This window comes from Carassius gibelio, chromosome B9, assembly GCF_023724105.1.
Source record: "Carassius gibelio isolate Cgi1373 ecotype wild population from Czech Republic chromosome B9, carGib1.2-hapl.c, whole genome shotgun sequence".
Classification (NCBI taxonomy): Eukaryota; Metazoa; Chordata; class Actinopteri; order Cypriniformes; family Cyprinidae; genus Carassius; species Carassius gibelio.
The window spans coordinates 14,022,263-14,050,242 of record NC_068404.1 but is presented as its reverse complement, the minus strand read 5'-3'; the positions used below and the strand labels follow the sequence as shown (position 1 = coordinate 14,050,242).

The window sequence follows — 27,980 nt, the reverse complement described above, 5'->3', positions numbered from 1 at the left end:
TTCTTAAAATATATTGTGATATATTGTAATATATCATTTTCCCTTTTTATTTTCTAATATTTAATATATTTGAATACATTTAATAATATATTGATGATACATATATTATATAATATATTGCAAAATATACAAATGATTGCCGCTTTTAATATATTGCAATATATTGGAAAAATATAAATATATATAAGAATATATGCCTATATATTACATGATATTTTCCAATATATTGCAATATATTTTTGTTTCATAAGGGCTCTCAGCCTCATTTATGTGTCCTGGAGGACGTTCTTGCTGGTGGATGGAGGTGCAGGTCTGCAGAAGGAAGATTTAGTTGCTGTGAAGATGTGTGAGGAGTTCAATTCACCTTAGCTGGTGAGTTTGTCTCTTATGCTCTTACTGTGACTGTTCAACAGAGGTCGATAGAGTACTATACAGTATGCTGTTATCAACATCTCTGCTAGATCAGTGGTTTGCAATCAGAAGGCCTCAAATAAAAGGCATCAAAATAAGCTAAAACACTTCTTCTTCTTCTTATTCACCTCCTCAACAGTTCTTGTTTTATTTAAGAACCAGGGTTAACACTGTGTAGAAAACCTAGATTTTTGAGGTAACCTGGCTAAAGTGTGATTAGACATAGATTAGACCTAGAATAGTAATTAATTGTTATTTAATTAAATCTTATGACTTTGTGAATTTAAATTTTTACAATTTTACGTTTAGTTTAAGATAGTTAATATATATATATTTATTTGTAGGAAATAACAGCAAAAAAAAAAAAAAAAAAAAAAAAACACCACAACAACAAGCTTGATCCAAAACACATTGATTTCAATTCCATTCAAAGTCAGATTTTTTTAAATACAAAAATTCACTGTGTACTTTTGACAGTGAGCGCAAGAGAAAGTATCTTGACAATGTGTTTCGAGGCCTCTGGTTTTAATACGGCAACAGATGTAGTCACTGACTGAAATAAAAATAATAATAATTTCTTGTAAAATACCTATGAGGAGAGTCAGTCCTAATGAAGGAGTTTTAAAGAAATCAGAATTTATTACAGTGTGAACAAAACCAAAATTACTTTTTCATTGTCTTTTCATTGGAAACAATGCATTTGATAGATAGATATATACAGTAGATAGATTCTATTTTGGTCTCATCCATCCACAAAACATTTCTCCAGTATTCCTCTGGCTTGTCCACATGGTCAAACTACAAATGGGCAGCAATGTCTTTTTGGAGAGCATTGGCTTTCTTCTTGCGACTCTGCCATGGAAACACCATGGTGGTTCAGTGTTCTCCCGACGATGGGCTCATAATCATTAACCTTTAATTAACCTTTAGTTGCTTAGAAGTTAACCTGCAGTCTTTTGAAACCTAGTGGACTTTTACATGTCCTGCTTTTAGAGTGTTATTTGCTGGTCAGTCAATCATGGGGAGGTTAACAGCCTTGAATCTCCTCCATTTGTACACACTCTGTCTTAACGTGGATTGGTGGAGTCCAATCTCTTTAGAGATGACTTTGTAACCTTTTCTAGCCCGATGAACAACAGCAACTCTTTTCTGTATGATGATAACACTTCTTCAACATGAATCATGATCAGACTTTGAGAGATCCCTGCACTGATACCCTCATCTCACTGATTAAAAACACCTCTGAACAGATGGATTCTAATTTCACCTTCAAATTGACAGCTAAGAGATTCACATATTTTTGCCGCTCACAGATATGTAATATTGGATTCCTGAATAAATAAATGACAAAGGGTATATTTTCATCTCATCTATATTTGGATTATATTTATGCAGAAATATAGACAATTCTAAAGGGTTCACAAACAAGCAAGCAGCACTGTATATATACATATATATTGATTACAGTGTGAACAAAGCCAAAAGTACTTGTTTCAAAGATTTCTCCCTCTTTGTGTTCCCAAATGAGTTTATTGTCTTTTATAACCTTTGTTTTCTCTCTGTCATGTTTTAGCTGGTGTTAACTAAAATAGACAAAACCCGATTGGGTACTTTATTGGCTCTTGCTCTACAGCTTCAGGACTTTATTAAAGATCAAACCAGCACACATTTCCCACAGCCATTTCTAGTAAAGTGAGATGTGCAGACACACACTCTCTTTTGTAATAAGATTAAGAAATGTTTACTGAGTAATAGCTGCTGAAAGTGACACTGCCGTGGGTGTCTGCATTTCGGCCTCATCAGCCATTTCATGGATTGTTACAAAATTACGGCGTCACTGGAATGTAATAAGATATTCCACATGCCATATTTCTGATGTGCATATGAGCGGTGATGAGTTTATAATGCACACTCATCCTTCGTCACTTCTTTAAGTTTTATGTGAGTGTGCAGCTGAGGTACTCTTGATCATCACCAGCAATAAGATAAATCCTGTTAGACAGATATATCAGTGCATCTGGCCTGGAATTTTATAAAAACGAGAAAGGTTCTCTCTTTTAATGTGATCAGATGGTTATCAGCTTGCTGATAAGATAAGGTTAGGAGTTCTGGAAACAGTTGCATTTGCTTTGTGTGTCAATACAGGAAGTCACTTTTTTACAGATAAGGTGATAAGTAGCATACATTATAACATATAGACACATAGCTTGTTTTCTCTCTCTTTCCTTCTTTTTACTTGCAGTTCAGTCCAGTTCTCTGGGATGTATCGGCTCAGGTGTTTTGTAGCACATTTAACAGGCAATCTACAGTTTAACGCTAAACAGTCGTGAGTGTGCCTAAATCCCAGTGAATGGGTAAAACCCAGTGAATGGATAACAAAAAGATTTCTTGAATTTGATCTCTCCCTTGTTTGTTGTAAACCTGGTGTGTTGTGGTCTATGTTATACACTTTCTGGACATTACTCTTCCTAGATTAATTGTGGTAAGGGGTGGGGGGTGCCATTTCACCCAAGGTTTAACATTTTTATTGCATAGAAGGTCATTATCATTGATTAAAGCATATCACAGCTGGTTTTTCAATTGCTGCTTATACACTAAAATCCATTAAATTTGCCAAGTATTCTACATACATATTCAGGAAGTGTTTATTATTGTTATTCATATTATTGTTATTATTATTCATATTATTTATTTTCAAATAATGGGATTTTTAATACATTTTTTACCTTTAGAAATCAAAGTTGAAAATGTTTAGAATTTTCATTATCTTAAAAGATTAAGAGATTATTCATCTCTTATTGTAATAACTGCTTGGTATTTAAGGTAAGGTTGAAGGTTGCAAGGTTGAATACCAATCAGACCTTTTTTAAAGTTACAATTGGGACATAGAATTAAGCAATTAAAAGGGACCTTCAGCTGAAAGAGCCTTAAACAAGCTAATGTTTTTATGTTTTTATTTTTTTACATACCCTGTTAGAGCAGTACGTACCAATTCCATCAATGTACTTTGCACCTAAGTGTGCTTACAGATGTTATACTGTTTATGTAGTTATTTTTATTTAATGCTGTGACCAAAGGTACAGGTATACTGTATGTGTGTGTGCATTTTTGTATTGAAAGAAAAGTGAGTGAGGTATCATGCATTCCTATCGTCTCCTATATCTATAAAGGGTCCTTTAAAAAGAATCATACAGTTTATGACTTTTTTTTTTTCATATGACGCACATACAGTTTTGGGTCAGGTAGGCATCCTGTCTTCTCCACTTAGACAAAGTGGGTGTGGTGATGGTACAGGGCCATACCTGGAGAAAAACAATAAAATTTAAGTGCCACAGTGTTATAAAATGGCAGGATGGTGCAATTGCATTTATTGTGTCTAAACTTAACCACAATTGGTTTCGCCAATTGGTTTCAACATTTTTTTCTCTCTTTCTTTTATGTGTTGGTATTTGGACACTGACCCCATAAAACATTTGCAGCAAGTTAATTATTTTTCAACACTTTTTTTTTTTTTTTTCTCTGAATTTTATAGACCACAGACATATATTAAAGCTCTTAGAGACAGGTAAAAGTTCACTTTTTGTGACCCTGGATTGCAGGAAAGAGGGAACTGAAGGGGAAAAGAAGGTGTTTCAGAAAATGTATAGAAACAATCTGTAATCTTAGCTCATTTTCTCAAAGAAGAAACCTTTCGATTGGAATCTATAACCATCTTCCCTACAGGATCCTACTTTTATATCATCACCACTTCATTTAAAATCACTTTTGTCAACATGTGCGAGCAACCAGAACCCGTCTGCCCCGTAAATGCCACCATCTGCACGGGCACGTCCTGTCTGGTGCCCTATGATCCGTTCAATGACATCCTCAACTTGGTGATGAGCACCACGCTTACCATCATGCTGGCTTTGGTCATGTTTTCAATGGGTTGCACTGTTGAAGCAAGAAAGCTCTGGAAGCACATCCGCAGGCCCTGGGGTATTATCATTGGTTTCCTGTGCCAGTTTGGCATCATGCCTTTCACAGCCTTTGCGCTTTCTATGATTTTTGACGTGCTTCCAGTCCAAGCTATAGTTATCATAGTCATGGGCTGTTGCCCTGGAGGTTCCAGCTCCAATGTGTTCTGCTACTGGCTTGATGGAGACATGGACCTAAGGTAAGACTATCAATCTGTTCACTTTTTGATATCATTATGTTTCTTGTAACACTGAAGGCTTTCTAGATTTTGTAAACACCAGCTCTTTGGTTTTAAATAAATGTAAAAGTATCTTTTGTAGATTTACTTAATAGTTTGCATAAAACGTCTACTAGGCTGAACTAGATTGTTTGATATTTTATCTGCTTAGTAAATTATATTTATAGATGAAACTTGTTTCTAAAATTATGTAGAATTTCAAAATCATTTTCAGGTTCTTTATTTTGTAATATTTTTGTGTTTAGTATTTTAGTATAATAGTAAGTAAAATAATACAGAAGTTGTAATTTATAGTATATCTGAGAAAGTTTTAAAATACTTTGTTTTCCTTTTGCATAACTAGACCCAAATTATTTCAACAGCACTTGCAAATTGATTAGATTTATCTTAATCCATTTATGCATTTTTATAAAGACAGAATGAGAATTTTTAGAGCACAACTAAATGCTGATTTCTGCCACCTATAGCATCAGCATGACAGCATGTTCTTCAATTCTGGCTCTGGGAATGATGCCTCTTTGTCTGTTCATCTACACCACAGTCTGGACTTCAGGCGATGCTATCCAGATCCCTTACAACAGCATCGGTAAACCAGCCTCAAATTACCTGTTCTCATGATTTTACGTCTTATGTATATATTAAGTCTTAAGTCTTATGTTGCTGATGATTTTTACAGGAATCACACTAGTGTCTTTACTTGTGCCTGTCTGTATTGGGATGTACACAAAACACAGGTGGCCCAAAGCAGCCAAAAAGATCCTCAAGGTAAGTTTTTTTTGTGTGTTTGCGTGTTTAATATTGTAAACTCTTATGCATTCAATGTAGCTTCACGTGTGCTTTGTTTTGTATTTATAGGTGGGATCTGTGGTAGGAATCCTCTTAATCGTCATCATTGCAGTCATAGGTGGTGTTTTGTATCAGTCCTCATGGACTATTGCTCCTTCACTTTGGATCATCGGTACCATTTATCCAGTTATTGGCTTTAGTTTGGGCTTTCTCCTGGCACGCTTTGTGGGACAACCTTGGAACAGGTCATAATCTGTCAATTTTGTCATTCCACAAGGCATTAGATGGTTTGTTGGAACAGTTAGAGAACATCCTGTAAGGGATCAATAAATCTGGCAAAAAGTATTTAGAAAAACACTTTGTGATGGTTTATTTCTCACGAATGTGTTGCAGGTGCCGCACCATCGCTTTAGAAACAGGCATGCAGAACTCCCAGCTGGCCAGTACTATTACCCAGCTGTCCTTCAGTCCTGCGGAGCTTGAGCTCATGTTCGCTTTCCCCTTAATCTACAGTATCTTCCAACTGGTTGTAGCTGGGATTGCGATAGGACGTAAGAAGAAACTCTTGTTCACTCTGCATTTACTCACTGGGAATATGATTATTTGTTTTGGAAATCATATCATTCATTTTACTTTAAATCATGATGTCCCTTTATGTATTTGCAGTTTATCACTCAATGAAGCGCTGTAGGCGAGGGACATCGGAAGAGGAGGATGGGGAAGGCGCACGGAGCACAGTTGAGGATCAGGATAAGGAGAATTACACCTTGGAGAATGGTGGCTTCAACTGTGATGAGAATAGCAACACTGAGAATAAGGACAAAGGTACAAAGTTGTGAGCAAAGCTTTATTCTGCTAGCCTGTTTGACCAGAGCGGTCAGCACCGACCTTCTGGAGGCAGGAACTTTGAATATGCTATTCAAGCTCAACCAGAGTATGGATAAACTCAACCCGTCAAGACAAGTGGATGCACTTTCCCACATTATATAAAAATATTTCAAACAAGTTTTTTTACGATGCGTATGCTGACAGGTTTACTAACGCAACACTGTATTTTGTCTGAGTATTATGTGTTATGTTTTTTCTTTGGTCTGCAAATTTCAGTTCAAATACCTTAGTTTCAGCATATTTACTGAAATACGCTGAGTCTTTTCAAATGTCCTAAAAATGCTAGTAATTCTAACACCAATGTAATAAAAGTGAAATATTTAATAATTTAAGGAAACATATATTACATATGTCTAGTAGGTGGAATGTAAGCTAATTTATTTAAATGTTTTTTTTGTATACAGATCATTGTAATGGACTTCTAATGTTTTTCTTTTTAAAATGTGTATAATACAGAAAATGTATACTGAAATTGTAAACTTTTAACCATATTTGAGCAATGGTACTTTTCTACATAAATGGGGATCAAAACAGTAGGGATTTCTATGGGTTTTTTTTATGTTCCCACTTTCTAGTCTGGGGGCAGGAAAGAAGTGTAACAAAGTTGTGGGGAGAGAGTGCGAGAACTCCCCTGGTCAAGCACAAATTATTTCAAATTAAGCTTTAAATTACATTGCTTACAAGCTCTCAAAACTGTCAAACTGGCATTTCATGCAGTGCGTTTCCCTTTTTTATTTTGTTGGTTATATTTATATGCAAAACACCATAAATAAAAAAAATGAATATTCAAAAAGTGTTGTCAGATCTTGATCCTAGCATTTTTTAAATGTCATGATTTGTATTTTTTTTTTTTTACTACACCAGAAGCTGATTATGTTGGGCATGTGTTATACCCTCCATAAAGGGGAATTCTTATGAGATTGCTCTTAAATCAGCTAAGGTTTCATTAGCCTTCGTCCAATAAATATTACAAATTGTTGGAATTTGATAAAATTATGTTAAATAATAATCAGCTCAGAATGGCTAAATGTTCTTTCAGAACTTTAACCTAAAAGAGAATTCTGTCATCATTTGCTCACATCCATGTTGTTCCAAAATAGTATGACTTTTGTGCTTCTGTGGAACACAAAAGAAGATATTTTGATGAATAATGTTGCCTATTGATTTCCATTGTGTCATTTTAATATCGATATAAGACAAGACATTGAATAACAAATGATGATTCAGCTTTCCTTTAAGCCCTCATACATTAATCACACATTAATATAATTTGCAAACAGAAACCTAAGAGTCTACTCAGAGTTAGTAGATATGTAGTTGCAAAAGTTGACTATGAAAATAAAGTGTAACCGAACATTTGTGTTTATGTAGTAAAACTCAAATTCGAGTGATTTTCAAACTATTCATAAACTTCCTTTTGACTTGTTTTATTCTTTGTTTATTTCTTTGGATTTTCACATTTCATTGTCAATCATGTGTTTTTTTGTCAATCCAAAATTAAAAAACTTTTTTTTCTATAAAATTACAATGTACACCATTTTATTTAAATGTATCTTACTACAGTGATGTGGTCAATTTTTGTGCCCAGGTTTGTCAAAAAAAAAGAAAAAAAAAGAAAGAAAAAAAAAAAAAGCATGCATTCAACCAAGGCTATGAACCACTTAAAATCCTAACGATGAAAAAATATCATCAATATCATCGTTTAGCACATTAGGTTTCTGCAAGGCAGTCTGTGAGTCCATTTTTTCCTCAGCTCCAGGTACCTTATTGTGTCCTGATACCTCTTCTTTTGAAGTCTGCTGCAGTGGCCTGGGTTTCAATGAAACAAACAAGCCTTTAACTGGTCTAGAACACTTCCTGGACAACGTAAATCTACGTCTGGCAGTTCTGTAGCGTGCCATGAAGCTTCCATGATGCCTCCAAGTTCTCCAAAGTGCAATGAAGGAACTGGAATGTTTTTGTGGCAAGGTGTTTTGAAGCAGCAATGCCTTTTGAACTTTTAACTTAAACCTCTTCAATCTCTTCTCCAACCTGAGTTTAAAAACATATATATGATTAGATATGATATACACTGTAATATACACCCCTGCTGAAATAATTGATATTTTGACTAAGAAACACAAATTGAATTTAAGAGTATCTTTTTGTACCTGACACCTTCAGCTTCCAGACTTTCCATTCTCAGACATCTCAGGTGCAAGAAGGCCAGGTGCTTACGTTTTTGGATGAACTTACAGCTCCGGCACCAGTGCATCATTTCCTTCAGATGGGCAGCCATATTTCTGAAAGAAGACACCTTCTTCAGTGACTTCAAGAACTTCCTCTTTTGAAAGACTGCAGCTTGACTTGAGATGTCCGTTTTCATCTCTGTCTCCAGAGACAACTTTGGGAAGAATGTATCCAAATTAACCAGTGATTGCATTTCTATAATAATGCAGCATATTATCTTTTTCTCAAAAATGTACTTCAGTTTGATTTGTACAGAAGCCCATTTCCACCACAAAATAAAACTAAGAAACATGCTTTTCTAAGTCAATAAATATGAGATGTAAAGTCAAATTTTGATGAACAATGACTTTTAAAGTACAAATTATGTAAAAGAAAAATCAGTTAACAAACCAAAATGTCATACTAAATTGAAATTATGAGATTTAAAAATAAAAAAATCTAAATTTTGACAATTTTAATTTATCTCATATGTCATACTTTCAACTTTTTATGCCATAATTCATACTTTTAAGGATTTAAGTTACCAAAGTGTGTGTGTGTGTTTCCTTACGTGGTGTAAATGGGCTTCCAGAGATCTCAGAAATGGTAACACCCAGGAATAGTCAATGACATAATACAAATCAAGATTAAATACCTGTTTGGTGGATTTACAAGATTGTTGAAGCACAGCCTTAATGTTCAGTCCACAGGATGAGATATCTGGAGAATTACAAGCAAGTATGATCACATAACATTAACATATAATGTATGCATATAAAAGCAAAGCAGTATAAATTACACAAGAACATAACTGGTAAAAATATATATATATAATAATAACCTGGCCGTCGCTGTAAAACTGCTGCCCCCAGGTCCAGACTAGAACCTTCATCATAACCAGCAGCTATTATTGGCATCATCTCTCTCTCCTCTTCTTCATTACCCTCTTCATGCCCTTTACCCTCAAACAACCTGGAAAGGAGAGAAAAGCTGGACTTTTGTTTCCCTTTTTTGGCCCTTAAAGTGTCTTTGGTGCCTTCTTCCAACAGTAGATCTGGGTATGAGAGGCAGAGGAAGTCTTTCAGCTCCCCAGGAAGGGTGAAGTCAGTCAGGTAAGCCATGGGCTGAGACTGAGACACCTTCTGGAGGAGGTGAGTGGTTCTTCTGTACACTGGGATGAGGGCTCTCAAAATACCTCTGAAGAACACCCTAAGAAATGATAAAATGTAAAAAATAAAATAAAAATAAATAAATAAATAAATATTATATATATATATATATATATATATATATATATATATATATATATATATATTTATATCTTAACCTATTTCAGAATTATATTTGTTGTACATTATTCAATTTTGTTTTGAAAGCCATCCATAAACAAGCAAGTAAATGTTATATATTGGTACACGTTTACTTAATGGAGACATTGCATGGACATCTATTGTTTTTTTTATATATAGCTAGTTATAAATACTATTACCAAACCCTAACAGTACATTCACATTAGAGGAGATTTTCTGGGTAAAAAGGGCCCAATGTCTATGGTAATGCTGCTCCATCCCTACAGTTTCCCAACTTAACATGTTCAGGAAATAACTCTATGGTAGTTCAGCGATGATATGGAAAAGCATACTGGGACACAGACTCACCAGAGACGACTAAGCATGCTGGTTATCACCACATTCAGCACAACGAACTCGCTTAGCAGCAGATGCCGCCGTGTCAGCCTAACTGGGGTGTGAAGGATCATTGCCATGCACAGTTAATATAAGAATTTTCGAACAAAAAAAGTGGTTGTGAAGGTGAACATTTAGGATACGTGAAAGCTTGGGTGCAGCGCTCCAGCGTTCGGGCTAAAAGACTGGAGGCTCCTAGTAGTTTGAGACAGAGCCACTCCAACATGGGCTGACTGGGAACGTCACACTCCCCAACCTCTGCTCCAGTGTCCCTACACAGAGAAACACACATTATCAAAACCATGATATGGGAAAAAAATGTGTAATTTGTTTAACCTACACCTTACCTCTGAAATTTGTCTGGACACAGTTCCTTCAGATCCTCCACAGCTGCTTGCAACTTCATCTCTTTCAAGCGGTGTATGCATTGTTCAACCTGAAAATTATGTAAATATGAGATCATACATAGCAAATAATCTAATTAAGGATTTTTATCACGGTCTTGGCATAATTACACAATACTAAATATTATATGCATGCATACGATATGTATATTGAATTACTTTGTTCCCACCTGTTTTAATGCTCTGAATGGCTTGTGTTGTCTAAAGCCGTTGTTCAAAACATAAAGAAGTTCGTAAAGAACACGGATTTCTGTCTGTAGGACTTCACTACATAACAGGGTCAAAACTTTCTCACAGTCAGTCAGCAGACGTTCAATCAAGAGATCTAGACAGAGAAACATCATTACAATGTAGCCTACATAAGTGTACGTATATGTCTAGCCATAAAGTTCAGTCGTTTTATACAGCACGTATATATACATAACAAACAAACACGTACAATTACTTTAAAAAGTAAAAACAATGCACTTAAGTAATAAGAAAGAAGTAATGTAGACTACAATAACACCAGTAAACAAGTATTGTATTGGACAACGCTACTATCTGAAGAGATACTCCATTTATAATAGACTATCAATTAATAGTTTTATTTAGTTATATTTGACTTCACAGTGAAGTCAAATCCTTTATCGCTGCTAACAAATTGTATCGCTTGTCCACCGTTTTACATGAATCTAGTTAACGTTACCGGATCCACGTGCTCAGATTAGTCACAGAAAAACACACTGCGAGTATTTCTTTACATGCTTTATATGTGCTCTTTGTAGTAGAGTGTAGAGTAAATATAACGCTACTGGTTAAAATATCAGAACATACCAGTAGAGTCAGTAAATGGGATTCGACTCAAAGAAACGGCACTTGGAAACGGGATACAAGTTTTATTCCAGGGTTCTTGCGCCATGTTTACAGCTGAATGCCGGGAGACAAAACCAGCCAATCATGCGCTTGTACATGTGATTACGTCACAGTTCCTAAAAGGTACACACACAGCATTCTTTTGCGCGGCTCAAAGTAAACCAAATTTTCCACATTTTATAAATGACTTAAAATTATATGTAAATATATTGGAACAAACAGAAAAAAAGCACTGAAAACATGTAATGCTCTGAAATCCTTGAAATGTATGTAATTTTTAAATATATTTTTTTCTCACTCTCTTTTCTCTGGCAGCTAAGTTAATGTTAATTTGATCGTGAATATGTAATACCACCTCATGTTCTTGTGACATTGAATTAATAAAGCATTAAAATAATAATAATAATAATAATACATACAAATAATAATAATTTAAAAAAAAAACATTATTTTACTATAGGTAATTTTTCAGTTAGGAAAAATAAGTAGTCAATTAAAAGATTTGTTCTTAACAAATTACATCATTATAGTTTCATATAACAAAAATACTTATTGAAGCAGTTAAATTCCCCCCCCCCCCCCCCCCCTAAGTTTCAACTATTAAAACGTGGTTATACAAATCTACACATTTAAACCAAGTTTTTAGATGAAAAATAAACCACATATAATCATGTCATGTCAAACATCTTTTGCTTTTAATACAGCAGGTGGAAAAAGATTAGATATTATTTCACCTGGATTCATTTTCCACATCTCAAAAAGCTGCAATTTTACCAGGAGTGCATACTTTTTAGAACCACTGTGTAACAATTGTGTAGCTTACAAACAAATGAGTTATTTATTTTGCAAGCAAATGTTCTCTCAATATGAATAATGATATGATTATACTAGTTTATTAATAAATATCCCAAACAATACTCAATTCAAATACAATTTTAATAATAATAATACTAGTAACTTGTTCATATATATATATATATATATATATATATATATATATATATATATATATATATATATATAGAGAGAGAGAGAGAGAGAGAGAGAGAGAGAGAGAGAGAGAGAGAGAACACAGTTAATATACGGTAACTATAAACAGAGGGTAAGGGGTCAACAGATCGCCATCTTCTTTCATCCAAACAGTAATAACTACATTTATCTATTTATAAAGATGCATTTCATTTGTGTTGTAGTACCCATGCAATAATCTGTGAATTGACTTCCTCCTGTACTGATTCTTCTGTTCTGCCACGTACTGTGAGTCCATGGTTTGCATCCTTTACCCAGTGAACCGCAGAAGGGTTTTTCATGACATGCATAACATGTTGTAGAAGATTCTAAAAAGCAAGCAAAGAATAAACTTTGTATTACATTAATATAAATATGAAATAACCTAATAGTTTCAATGTAATCAAGAATCTTACTCTTTACCAAAAAAAATAAAAAAAATCATTACATATATCATTTTCTTAGTCCATCCATCCATCCATCCATCCATCCATCCATCCATCCATCCATCCATCCATCCATCCACCTACATAGATAGATAGATAGATGGATAGATAGATGGATAGATAGATAGATTTTTATGTATGTGTATATATATATATATATATATATATATATATATATATATATATATACACACACACACACACAGACACACACACACACACACACACACACACATATATCAGAAAGAAAGTCAAGAACTTTAAGAATTACCATTACCCAGTTTAAAGCCCAAACCAATTGCAAACGTCTCATATGTGTTCACCTGTTGACACATGTTATCTGCAGTGCCAGAAACAAACAGCACAGAAGTTTGGGACAGTGCACGCAGGCCATGGCTCCGCTCAACATATGTTTGTGGTTTTCCTGGTACATGCAGTGGGAATGACAAACACAGAACACCTTGGACTGCATCCTTCTCTCTGTCACACACATGTTTACACACAGCAACAGCTGTACGAGCACCCATAGAGCGTCCTGGAAACAAATTTGCATATACAGAAAGATATAGAACAGTACTATTATATATTTATTTTTCTTTTCTTTTCTAGGAAGAACTTTGAAAAATGATTATTGTCAATCTTGTTCACTAGGGGTATTATAAAATATATTTATATTAGTAGTGAGTATTTTTTTTATAATGGTCACCTGTTTTTATCTACATGGTCACCTGTTTATCTAGATCTACATAGAGAGAGAGACCTACCTCCCAAGAAAAGGCTGTTTGGTGCATATCTCTCATGGGTCTTTAAGTACTCCTGATGGATAGAAAACAAGGATTATGTATTTAATATTGGAATCATTATTAATTAATAATAATAATAATAATAATAATAATAATTACATTATATAGTTTTTTGTTTTATTCCAAGGAATACAGTGGTATGCAAAAGTATGGGAACCCCTTGCAGAATCTGTGAAAATGTGAATACTTTTAACAAAATAAGAGAGATCATACAAAATGCATGCTATTTCTTTTTTATTTAGTACTATCCTGGGTAAGATATTTTACATAAAAGATATGTATATATAGTCCACAAAACAAAACAAAAAAATAGCTGAAATTATTAAATAACCCCCTTCAAAAGTTTGGGAACCCTTGGTTCCTAATACTGTGTGTGGTTACCTGGATTATACACAACTGTTTTGTTTTTGTTTTTTTGTGAAGGTTGTTCACGAGTCTCTTGCTTGTTTTGAACAGTCAAACTGAGCTCTGTTCTTCAGACAAATCCTCTGTGTCCTGCAAGACACTTCAGTTTTCCAGCATATTTGAACACATATGATTTTAGGAAGTCATGGCCTAGTGGTTGGAGACTTTGACTTCTTACCCTAGGGTTGTGGGTTCGAATCTCGGGCTGGCAATACCACGAATGAGGTGCACTTGAGCAAGGCACCGAACCCCCAACTGTTCCCTGGGCGCCCCGTGTGTGCACTTTGGATGGGTTAAATGCAGAGCACGAATTCTGAGTATGGGTCACCATACTTGGCTGTATGTCACTTCACTCACATTTTGAGATCCATCTTTTCACACTGAGGACAACCGAGGCACTCAGCACAACTATTAAAAAAGGTTCAAACATTCACTAATGCTCCAGAAGGAAACCCGATCGATTAAGACCCGGGGGTGAAAACATTAAGTACAATTTACATGTATCTTCAAATTCAAAAAGTAAAAAAAAAAAAAAAAAAATCATAGCCACACAAGAACCAAGCGTTCCCACACTTTTGATGGGGGTTTGTGGACTAGTATATGTAAACATATTTTATGTAAAATATCTAACTCGGGACAGTACTAAATAAAATAATAATAATAATAATAATAATAATAGCATGCATTTTGTATGATCTCTCTTATATTGTTAAAATTATTCACATTTTCACAGATTCTGCAAGGGGTTTCCAAACTTTCACATATAAATGTATGTATTTAATATTACAATATTATTTTTTCTACTACTACTACTACTAATAATGATGATACATTTTAGAATGTATTTTTATAGTTTTGTTTTATTATTAAAAACAAATACATTAATAAAATGCAGTTACAACGTAAACATTTCACTTTCATGAAGGTGCTTCTGATAATGAAAATTAGAAAATGAAGTGCTTACTACAACAGCGCTATACGCTCTGATTCTGTATTGAAGGTTCGGCGGCCTGCAGGTGAATCGCAGACACAGAATGCCTGCGCGGGCGAGAGCGTGCGCGAGGCTCTCCAGCTGTTTGGTGCGCATGTCTCCCCCCGCGCCGTGAGTCAACACCACAGCTGTGCACTGTCCCGCGCTGACGTCAGCAGGGACCGTCAACACACCGTCCAGCTCCTTCTGCTCGAACGGGATTCTCACATTCTCCTGTGATATTCATATGAATGAGATGTGTTTAAAACGAAGTTCATTAGACAATTAATGAACCAACATTGTTTTGTAAACATTCCTTATATTCCACTCCGTTCACACACACAAAAAGTGTTAATAAGTTGGATATGTTCCTATAGCTAAAATACCTCTAAAAACTCCATTTAGTGATTATTAGTTGCGTGGATGAAGCAGGGTTGAAGCAAGGAGCTCTAAAATACCCGGGTTTCTCCCACGTGGACACGTGACGTGTCGATGTTCATATGATCACGTTGTTTACAGCGCCACCTGATGTAAAGGAGTGAGCAAGCGCCTCAGGTAAGATGGTTGAAAATGTTAAAACATGTCTTTATGATGAACTAAAAGCAATTTTTAAGAAATGTAAGTTTGTTTGGTTTGAAATGAAACAATAGAACACTAGTTAAAACTTTAGATAGGAACAACCAGAGCATGTTGTCACTAGTTCTCAGGGTGTTTAAGTCAATTTCTAAATAAACCTCATAAAATATTTTAACTATTAGCTACTAAATAAATAAATAAATAAATAAAAAGGAAAACAAATCAAACATTCCCACTGTTAATCTAATTATTCTGTTATAATTAATTATTATGAATAACCTATTTATTCTGTTAATTATTCTTGTACAAATTTATGTACAGCAATGTATAGTAATTCTATATTAAAATTTATAAGCAAGCCCATCTCTCAAATTTCTAAATAAATATATACCAGACCAACAAGAATGTAGAAACACAAAGATTTAATACAAAAAGAGAAACATTCAGTAAAGGCGTTGCAGTCACAAGACACTTGATGCACCAAGTCTGTGGTCTCGGAAACTTCTTTTTCTCTAAATCCATTTAACTTGAATGGCTGCTGTTACATAACACAACATGTGGTCTCTCACAGCTCATCTCTGACCTATGCAAAAAACAAAACAAACAATTAGAAATGTTTGATCTGATCCAGCGCAAATGCATTGTGGACTAAAAGAATTCATATAAACATTTTATCAGAGTAATCTGCTGATCAATCCATGTCATAAAAAGTTTATTGCCCTCATAAACCCAGTTTGTGTGCTTCATGTAATGACAATAAATCCATCAGATACTTAATTAAATGTATTGTACAGTATGATGGTAACATTTTCACTGTTGTTCCTTAACAATAAAATGTTTTATTCAGCTAAAAATTCAAAGCTGAACAAAAGTCTTTATAAATTGAAATCTTTGTATGGACAACAAAAATTTTATTTGTATAATGCGAGTTTGGTTAGGATATTTTATTTTAATGGAATGTAGAAATATTGTACTATTATTATACACTGATGACTATTATTATCCTCAGTATGGCCAGTACAATCTCTGTTATTGTGTAAAATAGGTTAAATGAATACAAATTAATATATACCCATTATCAGTTAATACCAAGAACACATAAGCTACCTTTTTTCTTGCACAATAACATGGAAAAAGTTCGTCCTTTGGCTGTTCCACCAGCTCCATACCATCTCGAACCTTGGGCTCAGTGACCTGCCGTTCAGCGTACTTCTAAAAACCAAAACACAGAGCTGGATGAGTGTAGAAATGTTATTTAGCATACAAAATTTGACTTGTAAAAATATAAAGAAAGATATTACATGGTATATTCCATTTATTTTTAAAACATGCAAGTTGAGCTACATTTCACCATCTTCAATCTTTCCATCCAATCACACACCCTCTTATTTTCTTTGTCTTGGTGTAGCACTTTTATTTAAAACGTTTAATTAACTGCAAAATCATCACACTAAACAAGCATCTTTATCAGTCGTACGAATCACATAACATTCAAGTAGCCGCTGTGGTCTTGACCTCCAACACTTCCACACCTCAAACACACACAGGTTTATTGCTGAGAAGTGCTTTGAGGCCAGAACTTGTGTTTAAAGATTAATGTTTTCCAGTCGACAGTTATGAAAAACCATAAAGTACTGGGGTTTATGAACTCAGGGGTACTTGCGCAAAGTGACTACTGTGAGCCCACAGCAAACTTGGGACCAGTGTGTGTGTGAGTGTGTATTATTTCTTTATTTTTGTTGTAATTCATCTGTAAGCATTACAAATCTGTGACACTTATAGAAATCTGTTAGATTAAATGTATCCTGTTCTTTCATAAAAGTGTACTGTATGTTTGACCTCCTATATAGAAAATATATACTATTCAAACAAATATATTAAGCTATATTTAGCTACAAACCAGTATATTTAGCTTAAAAATGTTAATAAAGCTGCCAATGACAAGACCATTTTTTTTTTTTTGAAGATTTCATTTCTAATTTTGAGAAGGTTTATCTATAGATTATTATCTATAATTGATCAACAAAATTGTTGATTTAGAATAAAACTTCTTCTAGTCATATTACCACAAGACAGTAAATTGACCACTGAATGTGTGTGACGTGCAGATGGCAAGACGTGCGCTATTTAACCTTTGTCTTTTGTGTCCTTGAGAAAAGCACATAAACTTGGATGAAGATGGAAGGTCAAGACAAGATAAGATAAATACGCTGATGAATTCATAAAATCAAAAAAATAGGAACAGAGGAAATTAAAAAGAGCCGTTGGGGAAAATAAGGTATTAAAAAGGTGATAAAACAAACAATCAGTAACAGTAACCGTTTCCGCTCTTCGTTGTAGTCACTGCCACAATAGAAGCACCAGAGCACTGAACTAAAGAAAGAAAAAGAAAAAAAAATACCTGAAAGAGTTTGAAGTAGTAACAGAATATACTGTCACCCATCAGATGAGTTCGCGCAAACTGCTGACCTGCCAGAGCAATTCGCTTTGCCTATAAGATAAAAAACACAGAAAGGTGACAGGACTGTTTGTAAAGTTTACTGCTATGGTCACATTTTTAACATCAAAATCTTCTCAACAACCGCAAACCTGTTCACCCGCGTCTCACACTACCATCACAACACTGCATGCAAACCTTCTGCTTAGGGAACAGAGAATGAAAACTTCAGCATCTTCAATTCATGCAGATGCAAACTGTTCAGTGCTACGACTGGCTAATAAAAATTTATGTTTTTTTAATTGTATATTATTATTATTTTTTTTTATAGATTAAAATGAATATAAGTTACACAATTCAGTTCTCCTTGGATTCTGTGATCAAACTCTAATAATCCCCACAAGATTTGAGCTTACAATCATGCATCTGCCAAAATACGTAAATGTTAAAGTAATGCAGAGAGTGTGAAAGACATTCTCAGAATCATTATAATCAATATAATGTTATGTTGTGAATCTCTTTGAGAAAAGGCCAGCAAATTCAGTACTTTTGGGATATGCTAAACATCCATTATGTTATATAAACTGTATCATTCAGGCTATTAAATAAACTATGCATTGAAAATCGGTGTCTTTTATTAAAGGAACATTGCACTTAATGGCACGCCCTTATAGTGATTTTTACCAGGGTCAAGTTATTTGCAGTACAAAATAGTTTTAAATTTTAATATGCAATATTTTGTGTTCATATGAGAACGGGAGATGTGCGTGTGTGAATGGGGATGACGTACCTCCTCATCATGGTCTCTTGCCCACTGGATCTTCTCCATTAGGTCACTGAGATCAGCTTTGTAGGGGATATAGTGCACCCATGGCTGGAGCTGCTTGTAAAAGTGCTCATAATAGATGGAGTCATGTTTGAACACCACACTGTCTCCTGCAAGCAGATAAGGCAACCTGTACGCTGCTACTGTCCCGTCAACATTTATCTGGTACTTATACTGTTAAAAGAGAAACATACGTGTCACCTCAGGTAAAAACAAACACATACAAATATAAAAAATATGTAAATTAATTGAATTGAGGATATATGCGGTGTGTACTGAAGTAGTTCTGTGAATTCCATGCACCTTGAAAAAGTCGAAAAAAGAAACATGTTTGACCAGGGGCCCGTAAAGGCTCTCATCATGCTTGAAAAAGAAGAAGTTGGTTAAGGCGGCATCAAGCATGTCAGGGTTGGCCCGTGCCAGTTTAACCAGCTCAAGACGCTCTTTCCTGCTGTCACGACCTCTCCAGAAGGCTTTGCTGATCTTCTGTTCCCACACTGGACCCGTGTGTCCCTGAACAGACATCATGTCCAGACTCACTCTGTCACAGAACAAAAACATCAATGGACAAATCTATATTTTAATCAGTCAGAATAAGAAAATTATAAGAAAATTGCTGAACATTTCTATGTTTCACAAAAATTATGTTAGCATAGATATTACATCTTGTTTTCATGGACAGACATTTTACCCATTATCACAATTATATCATTTGAAAAAAATAAATAATAATTCCTAATCACAGCCCACAACTCTGCCAGCATATCATTTTTTCATTTTCTCACAATTTTCCTATAACTCGTTGTTTGACATTTTTCTACAATAAAGAGTTTTAAAATTAAGCTTTATTTATTCCCTAGTTTACATCAGATTTTAAATTCTAGATAGACCTCCCTAAAAATCAATAAAAAGTTTTATGTTGTTCCATAAAAAGTTTTATATGTTAACTGCATCTCCACGAGTCACAAGAGTTCCATTACCTGCCCATAGTCTCCAGCACAGATTCAGTCAGGTCATATGTCGGCATGACAATGTCTTGTGTATCATTGGACCCACACCATGAAAAGATCGGGCTGGGCTTTTCAGATGCTCGTCTCTTCTCCAGGGGCCAGTCCCCCAAATTAACAAAAAACTCAATGTCTGGAAGCTTGACCTGGTCAACAGCAACAACAACAACAACAACTGGACTGTTGATAGTTCAGTTATGAATTTACACTAATAAGTTATTCAAAACAACACAAAACGTGTCATTCAAAATACAATTCTAAAGTTTGGGGCTGGTACGACTTTTAATTAATCAGAAAATTATGCTAATGTATTTCTATTATGCTCAAAAAGGCTGCAGTTATCAGATTGAAAATACAGTAAAACAGTAATACTGTTACATATTACTAATATTTAAAATAACTGATCACATGATCATTCAGAAATCAGTTTAATATACAGATTTGGTGTTCAAGAAAATATTATTACTGAATACTATATGAGAGTCTTATTCTTTGCAATACTTACCCCCTAAAAATAGTTGAACTGAACACTAACACTCAAGTTAAATTCTCCTCTTTTAATGTAAATGGCTCCAACCGTTCTATGTTGGAGTGCCATCTAATGGTAATAAAGGTAAATGACTAAGCACATATTTGAGATGTGTTTTAATAACATTATCATTACTTCTTAACATAACTTAACTAAAAGCACCCAAAAACATTTGCACTAATACTCACTTTACGTGTCAGGGACAGAAGGAAGGCATCCATGAAGATCCTGAATCCGACATGCTCTCCATGTGTTTTTATATAAACCTAGAGTAAAAAAAAAAAAAAAAAAAAAAAAGAATACAAAAGTACATGACATTGTGAGACATTTTTTCAATATCTAATTGTTACCTTGTGCAGATAAAGGCTGCAGCAGAATGAAAAGAGTGGCATCTAGAGTGACAGATGTACACACAGAACACTTTTACCCAATCAATGGTCCACCAATCATTATAAACTGATGTCAAAATATTATTCAGTTCTTTCTGTGCAAAACCTTGTGGGGAAAAATGTGTAGTTTATGTGTAAATCAATCAGGTTTTTGAATGAGGCATGTGTGTACCTGGTTGTTTTTAATGGTGTAGTGACACAGGCTGTGTCTCTTTCCAAAGCGCTTAAGGATCTCATGGGTATTATGGTCTGGATCCACACTGGGAAAGACAGATAAATCACTCTCTATCTGAGAGAAAGAGGCCGGGCAGTGCATGTTTTTTTCCCATAATGCACCACTGGGCTCTGGGCAGTCACATGATTCGTGATACACTGCACCTGGAAAGTGAGAAACAGGTTAGTGTCAACTTCCAGACATTGTTCATCTCTATCTGATGAAGGTGGACTTGATTCTTCTCGCCTCTGAGCACATATGGTGACTTTCCCACCAGCTTGTCTTTCAAGAGAATCTGAACGTGCAGATCTGTGTAACTGGCATACATGCGGTACCGGACCAAAAAGGATCCATCGTTCCGGTCTAAAATCTGGATCCAGATTCTGGCATACGGGTCTGTTGGAGACGTAATCTTCACTTCAAATGTCTTCTCTCCAGGAGAAGTTGTGAAACTGAAGAAGAGGAAATCACAATAACAAAGGCATTATTATTTTATCCATGACAGAAGTAAACTGATGCCTTGATTTGGACACATGAAATGTGAACCTAAAGATGGGATGCGTAAACAAGACGCTTTTACCGCCTTGGGCGAAACTCAAAGAAAGACCTGTCCTGGGGAATTACCGGCCATTTGTTGTTAAAAAATAGTTTCATTTATCACAGAACACAGTGTCTGTCAGGAGACAAACATTCAGTCATAAAAGACTGACACGATACGACTAACAGACACTAATTACTACTAATTCATCCTTTAGCAGATTTATTCAAGCAATTACACACAATTGCCAAAAGCTCTTTTTTTGCATCACTTTAAGGATCAGCAGGGAAGTCTTTTTTATACTGTATATTATTGTATATTCTTTAGAACTGAGTTCTCTAAGGGGTTCTTTAAGCACCAATATAGTTTACTACAGAAAGAATAAGACGATCTTGGTGGAACTATTGAGGTTTTACTGTTATCATTTTTGGTCTAGCTGAAACCTTTATTTAAGGCAATACACCATTGTTTTTTTCTCAGGCACTGGTCCATTTTGAGTTATTTTGGTATTAATTTGACCAGAGGAAAGAAAACATTTATGTATTCAACTACGTTTTTGTGTCTTTAATATTCAATTACTGTACATATTTGTAAATGATATTTTCTTAGATTTTATATATATATATATATATATATATATATATATATGTGTGTGTGTGTGTGTGTGTGTAATCATCATGCACAAAGCCTTAAATCTGTAATATTTCAACATAATTTTCATTAGATAATATATCGTTTGCATATAAAAGCATAAAATGTTCATACTATTGTCTTAATGTGCTGTAATTTATTAGCTGGTACTGTAAGGTGATATCTAATAGTCGAAGTTTCACATGTGGTGTGTTGTCGTAAATAAAAATAAACGTGAAGTGCACCCTTAATCCAGGGGTTGAACCCACAACCTATATTTTCCAGCCAGATGTGTATCCACTAAGCCACATTGCCTCATTCTGGTCTTCCAGCAAAACTCACTCACTTTCTTCCGGTGGAGTCCACTGTCTGGATGAAGAAGAACCGAGCAGGAAGCACGACGTTTGTTTCCAGTCCAGGACCCCAGATCAAAGTTTTGCTCGCGCTGGGCGCTGCCGCTGCCTTTGATCTCCGCGTCATGAAAATGATGCAAGGCATCAAGAGCAGCAAAAGTTTTCTCAACATGTTTATAGAGGATGATGACACTTTCAGTAGTGGACGCGTTCATTTATGAGCACTTCCTCAGAATAAAAATGCTCTTAAAACATTGCTTAAAAACACTAAAGATACATTTCACCACATACTCACATTCACCAGCGGTTTGGTGTGCAAACCAACCAACCCAGACACCCTCGTGAGAAAATCTCTGCAACAGACCCAAGGCGCTGGTGTGATTGGTCCGTGTACGTCAGTGACGCAACGTACTGGAAGCCGATTGGCTGTCTAACCCGTGCGTTCACACCGCCGTCGGCGAGAGCGTCAAACTGGCCGGAAGTCATTCATTTTCAATGTGGGCAAAGAGACGCTTGCTAATGCTGTTAGTAGACAGCGCTGCTTCAGTGCATTCACTGTACACAGGTTATCCGCTAAACACAATGAGTTTATAACTCGTACAAAATAAGAACAGGGTATTGGAACTCATTTAAAAATTAATTTTACTTAAAGGGGGGGGGGGGGGGGGGGCACGTCCTGATTTTGCCAAGTCCGATGTGTTCCTAGGTCAACATATTTTGTTGACCCTGGAACAACATTTTACTCCAAAAATATATTCTTAACCATTTCCCTATACCTAAACCTAACCTTAACCATGAGTAATCCCTAAAATCAGAGGAAATGATAGATGAATGACACTGATGTACAAGCACCAAACACTGATTTTAAGCATAAACTTCACAAAATCTATAAACTGGTTCTTCAAATCTGATTGGTTAATCACAATGTCGTTCCAGGGTCAATAACGATGTTGTCCCAGGAACATGTCTCACTTGGTAAAATCAGGTTAGGCGGGAGGGGGGGGGGGTGAAATGCTATTTCATGCATACTGAGTTTTTTACACTGTTAAATGTAAAAAGTAAATGTAATAAGTATGAGTATTGGAACTCATTTAAAAATTAATTTTACTTAAAGGGGGGGTTAAATGCTATTTCATGCATACTGAGTTTTTTACACTGTTAAAGAGTTGGATTCCCATGCTAAACATGGACAAAGTTTCAAAAAATAAGTTGTACGTTTACAGGAGTATTTCTGTTCCAAAAATCCTCCTTCCGGTTTGTCACAAGTTTCGGAAAGTTTTTTTTCGAGTATGGCTCTGTGTGACGTTAGATGGAGCGGAATTTCCTTATATGGGTCCTAAGGGCACTTCTGCCGGAAGAGCACGCGCTCCTGTATAGCAGAGCACTGAGAGCACAACAGACATTCACTGATCAGAGCGAGAGCGTCGCGAAATGTCACAAAAGAAGTGTGTTTTTGGTTGCCAGGGCAAGACAACCCTGCACAGATTACCAAAAAAAAAAAAAAAAACAGCATTAAGGGACCAGTGGATGGAGTTTATTTTTACAGAGCATCAACGGAGTTGTGCAAGTGTTTGTGTTTGTTCCCTGCATTTCGAAGATGCTTGTTTTACAATCAAGGCCCAGTTTGACTCCAGATTTGCACATTGTTTATTTCCTAAGGATAATGCAGTCCCAATGAAAAAGGGTCACGATCGTGTGTTGGAACCGCATGCGGTAAGTAAAACTGCTTCAAATATCTCTGTGTTGTTAACTTAGCTATCGGCGCGTAAGCACATCAAGTAAACAACATGCGATGTTGTCATCAAACTGCACTTTCCACATGTACAGCTTAAAAAAAAAAACAAAAAAAAAACGACAAAGTGGAACTTAGTCATTTTCCTAAACCGCTAAGCAAATATATATACAGTTTCAGTACCACAAAGAGATGTTGTTGCTGATGCTGCTCTTGTTAAATTTCAGCCTCTGGATCTGATTCTGGATCATAAATATACGCTGAATCTGACTGTTAGCCATGGTTTGTTTGGGATGATGGTTTTTTCCTCATGGTAATGTCACAGCTTTCAAACGCTCTCAACGCAAAAGCCTACTGGCGCTCGTGATTCTTTAGCTCCGCCCACACGTCACGCCTCCAGGCACTCGTGTTTTTCCGGGAAAAATCGGTACAGACTATCTTTCTCTTATGAATATAATAAAACTAAAGACTTTTTGGAGTTATGAAGGATGCAGTACTACTCTATAGGTACTCAAGATTAACACGATATTGAGTGAAGAGGAGCATTTCACCCCCCCCCCCCCACCCCTTAAGAGATTCCAATTACATCAGATAGATGGATGGATGGATGGCTAGATAGGTAGATAGATAGATACATACATACATACATACTTGGCATTGTAGGGTTGATCTTGACTGATCTTGACTGACATCTTACTATCATATTACAGAGACAAACCAGTCTTATGCTGTTGTGTACATCAATAAATGTTTATTTCAGTTTGATTTGCATCAACATATTTTTCCATTTTATTTTCAATAACCTCTATAACACTACTAGAATATCGATAAGAACGAAAGGTGGCATTATCCATTTAAACAAGACCGACGTTGCTGCCTTCTCTGAAGGTATCAGAGGACCAGGTGTTGGGGTGGAGGAAACTACAGTTAGACCTACAGAACTTCAGTCAGAATATCAGACACGGTACCATCTTTAAACAGGTACGACATTCACAGAGGAATATCCAAATCACAGAATTTAGTTTAATGACCATGTCGCTCTCCTCCAGGTTGAACTGTACATTTTCATATAAAAACTGAGAACATACAAACAAAACACCCTGTCTGTGAGAGTCAGTTTTTACTTCTTTTGACACTGAAGAGGAATTATTGGAGCATCAGTTGAAGCAAATGTAAAGGTGAACATGAACTAAAACCCATGTAAAGGATTTTTCAGCAGAGACCATCTTTACATGGTTTTGGCATCTTAGAGTCTTGAGTGTGTTCTTGAGTCCAAATCTCCACACATGCATTGTCTTCCTTCATTAATCATGAGCTATTATTTCAACATAAAAGCATAAGGAAAAACGTAATATTGCGTAAAAGCCCAAGTTTGACTAATGGTTGATGATGTGTATTCTCGTCAGCCTTGAGTTCGTATTTTAATGCACAACATCTACGTTACTGAGAAGCAGCTTGTATATACAAAGCCAAATGGGCAGAGGCATGGACTACAGAAGATATGCTGAGATTGTTACAGTAAAGCACTAGAAGGTCAGAGGTCATCAGAAGACAAATCATAGAAACACAACATGAGTCTCAAATACGATTCTGGAAGATTTAGCTTACACGTAACACTAATTCACGCGCAAATCGCTTTGATCTTTCCAGACACATATTCAAAAAAACATGAATATTCAACAGTAGAGCTCACTGATCGGTCTAAACACCATTTCCACAGTCAATTGACAACCAGAAGACACAAGCGAACAATCTTCTGACACTAACAGTTGTAAGGTAGAAAACATCATTTTGACATTATATTAAAGGGAAAAAATAAGAAGAAAGTTGTACTGGAATGTGAGGAAAATCTTTTCATGATGCATTCGAACTTTGGCAGAAAAAAACGAAGATCACTCACTCGTTGTCCTCAACGAGGTACAAAACAAAACACAATTTTTGTTACATTTGCCCCGAGGCAACTGAAGAGATTAGAAACGAAATAACAGGCCAGCTGAAATTGATCATTTAAAACAAAACGAACATCAAGACGAAATAGAAAACAAATCAAACCGTATTTGTACTTCCACAGACACGCATGAAGAGCCAACCCTTCTGTCTGAGTATGGCTGACTTGTCTTACCTACAAGTAAGAGCCCAGAAAATCAACCACAGAAAATTCATCGCTAGTTTGTAGTTAAAGATACTTCACCCATCTAGAATATGGCACGTTAAGTATTACATATGAGAAACACGCTCGAAAAGGACCTCACAGACACACACTCGTCACGTGGCGCCAAATACATTTCACTATTCGCACTTCTAAAACCATGTCACATCATACGTCTCTAGGAGAGGGTGAAGTACCTTTCGAAGACGGATTAAAAAGTTGTTTTTGGTGCTTTTTGCGAGCTAGCAGCAAAGAAAACTGAAAAAGTTTGCGTTTGTGACTGAACGTCATTGGAGTGACCAACTGAGCCGCCGTCGGCCCGATTTGCAGTATGAGGGTGGATAAGTTGCGGTCAAATATGACAAGAAAGAGTGGTAAATATTCTGGGAATACACATCACTGAAAGGAACAGTATGGTGTCATCAAAAAAAAGACAAAATATTTTGGCCTTATAGCAATGCAGGTTTACATTTTTTTATTTATATATATTTGTTTTGCTATTTCAAAAAATAGAAAGTTTTTTTTTTTGTCATAGTTTCTATAATTACCTTCGGTTATTAAATAAAAGTTTGTTTACCTTTTATTTTCATTTCGTTTTAAAGTAACATGCTGCTTTTTAATATGGCAGTTTTACGTTTTTTATAGGTCATCCATTTTGTTTCATGCACTCTTGTCGATTTCATAACTTTTCGAATATCTACATGGCGTGAACCAATTTGCTTCTTGTGAGGAGACCTCGATCCACCACTGTGTATTAATGAAGATGTTGTCTGATTTACAGCATGGGTGTGGAACCCCTCTTACTCGTAAATGCTAATGGTACATGTCCATTATATCGTAATCTGATTTTAGCCTTTTTAAAGAATCAGAGTAAGACAATCCTGTACACAGACAGAAGAGAAGCAGAACAGCCCTTAAGTCCCTCTTGGTCCATTTGTCTCTTTCGCGCTCTCTCCTTAAAAGAGTGAAAGTCCAAGTAGCAGAGTAGCACCCTCTTGTGGCACACCCCTGAGGATCCTCTAAAACTGATACCACTTCTTGTCTTTGCATTTCAGCATCAGCTGTGGAGGGTGAAAGTGAAAACAAAGAGATTGTATAAGCATGTTATGCTTTATTTGCATTTATATTTCTGTTTTCTCATTCTTTCGCAGTACTACATACCTCGTGAGCGTGTTTAGAGAAGGTGTCAGCACTGCTCATCATCAGGGCGGTCCTCTCCTCCAGCTCCCCCAGCCTCTGTCCTCTCTCGTCCAGGGCAATGCGAGCTCGGGCCAGTTCTCCCACCACCCCGCCTGCTGCTGCCTTCATGCCCTCCAGTCCGCCCTGTCCTGGGATGTGCTGTGCCAGGCTGCGGGACGCCTTACCTGCCGCTGCCTCGCCAACTGCAGAGCACGAGAGATGAAGCGAAACAAGGCAGTGTTGTCATTATTAACTAAAATTCTAACTAAAAAAGGAAAAGTAATTTAGCTAATTAAAATAAATATAAATCAGAAAAAGTAAGGGCTAATTCAAAATATGAACAGTATATAATCAACA

The 27,980-nt window shown here is 35.8% G+C and overlaps 5 protein-coding genes across 16 annotated transcripts in view; 1 reads left to right on the top strand and 4 right to left on the bottom strand.

The window, feature by feature from the left end:
* The first annotated feature begins 3,980 nt into the window (after positions 1-3,980).
* On the top strand, positions 3,981-7,073 carry slc10a2 (solute carrier family 10 member 2). Its single transcript, XM_052566240.1, has 6 exons — positions 3,981-4,567; positions 5,074-5,192; positions 5,283-5,371; positions 5,462-5,637; positions 5,786-5,943; positions 6,059-7,073. Exons 1-6 carry the CDS (start codon positions 4,185-4,187, stop codon positions 6,229-6,231), a joined length of 1,098 nt encoding a protein of 365 aa, XP_052422200.1. The 5' UTR covers positions 3,981-4,184; the 3' UTR covers positions 6,232-7,073.
* A 367-nt stretch (positions 7,074-7,440) lies between these two features.
* On the bottom strand, positions 7,441-11,814 carry nepro (nucleolus and neural progenitor protein). Of its 2 annotated transcripts, none has more exons than XM_052566238.1 (9): positions 11,394-11,814; positions 10,748-10,902; positions 10,521-10,609; positions 10,317-10,445; positions 10,147-10,224; positions 9,330-9,697; positions 9,144-9,208; positions 8,431-8,663; positions 7,441-8,311 (listed from the first exon to the last, which is right to left on the bottom strand). In XM_052566238.1, exons 1-9 carry the CDS (start codon positions 11,476-11,478, stop codon positions 7,942-7,944), a joined length of 1,572 nt encoding a protein of 523 aa, XP_052422198.1. In that variant the 5' UTR covers positions 11,479-11,814; the 3' UTR covers positions 7,441-7,941. The 2 variants fall into 2 exon arrangements, with proteins under 2 accessions (XP_052422198.1, XP_052422199.1); XM_052566239.1 differs by lacking the exon at positions 11,394-11,814 and adding an exon at positions 11,266-11,359.
* Positions 11,815-12,411: 597 nt separating this feature from the next.
* On the bottom strand, positions 12,412-15,771 carry tex30 (testis expressed 30). 2 transcript variants are annotated; one of them, XM_052566241.1, is made up of 5 exons: positions 15,451-15,771; positions 15,059-15,298; positions 13,651-13,702; positions 13,164-13,421; positions 12,412-12,769 (listed from the first exon to the last, which is right to left on the bottom strand). In XM_052566241.1, the coding sequence occupies exons 1-5, from the start codon at positions 15,463-15,465 to the stop codon at positions 12,588-12,590; spliced, it is 747 nt and encodes a 248-aa protein (XP_052422201.1). In that variant the 5' UTR covers positions 15,466-15,771; the 3' UTR covers positions 12,412-12,587. The 2 variants fall into 2 exon arrangements, with proteins under 2 accessions (XP_052422201.1, XP_052422202.1); XM_052566242.1 differs by having other exon boundaries at positions 13,210-13,421; positions 15,451-15,762.
* Positions 15,772-16,045: 274 nt separating this feature from the next.
* On the bottom strand, positions 16,046-22,924 carry poglut2 (protein O-glucosyltransferase 2). Its single transcript, XM_052564444.1, has 10 exons — positions 22,557-22,924; positions 21,289-21,494; positions 21,001-21,206; positions 20,628-20,705; positions 19,884-20,056; positions 19,207-19,444; positions 18,868-19,077; positions 18,042-18,131; positions 16,748-16,852; positions 16,046-16,223 (listed from the first exon to the last, which is right to left on the bottom strand). Exons 1-10 carry the CDS (start codon positions 22,733-22,735, stop codon positions 16,206-16,208), a joined length of 1,503 nt encoding a protein of 500 aa, XP_052420404.1. The 5' UTR covers positions 22,736-22,924; the 3' UTR covers positions 16,046-16,205.
* A 2,100-nt stretch (positions 22,925-25,024) lies between these two features.
* The window catches only part of stxbp5l (syntaxin binding protein 5L), a 137,337-nt gene continuing 134,381 nt past the window's right edge, over positions 25,025-27,980 (bottom strand). For all 10 annotated transcript variants that reach the window (XM_052565874.1, XM_052565879.1, XM_052565876.1 and 7 more), the window contains 2 exons: positions 27,606-27,826; positions 25,025-27,505 (listed from right to left, as the gene is read on the bottom strand). In XM_052565874.1, coding sequence (XP_052421834.1) covers positions 27,464-27,505; positions 27,606-27,826 — 263 coding nt within the window. In that variant the 3' untranslated portion in view covers positions 25,025-27,463. The remainder of the gene's footprint in view (positions 27,506-27,605; positions 27,827-27,980) is intronic.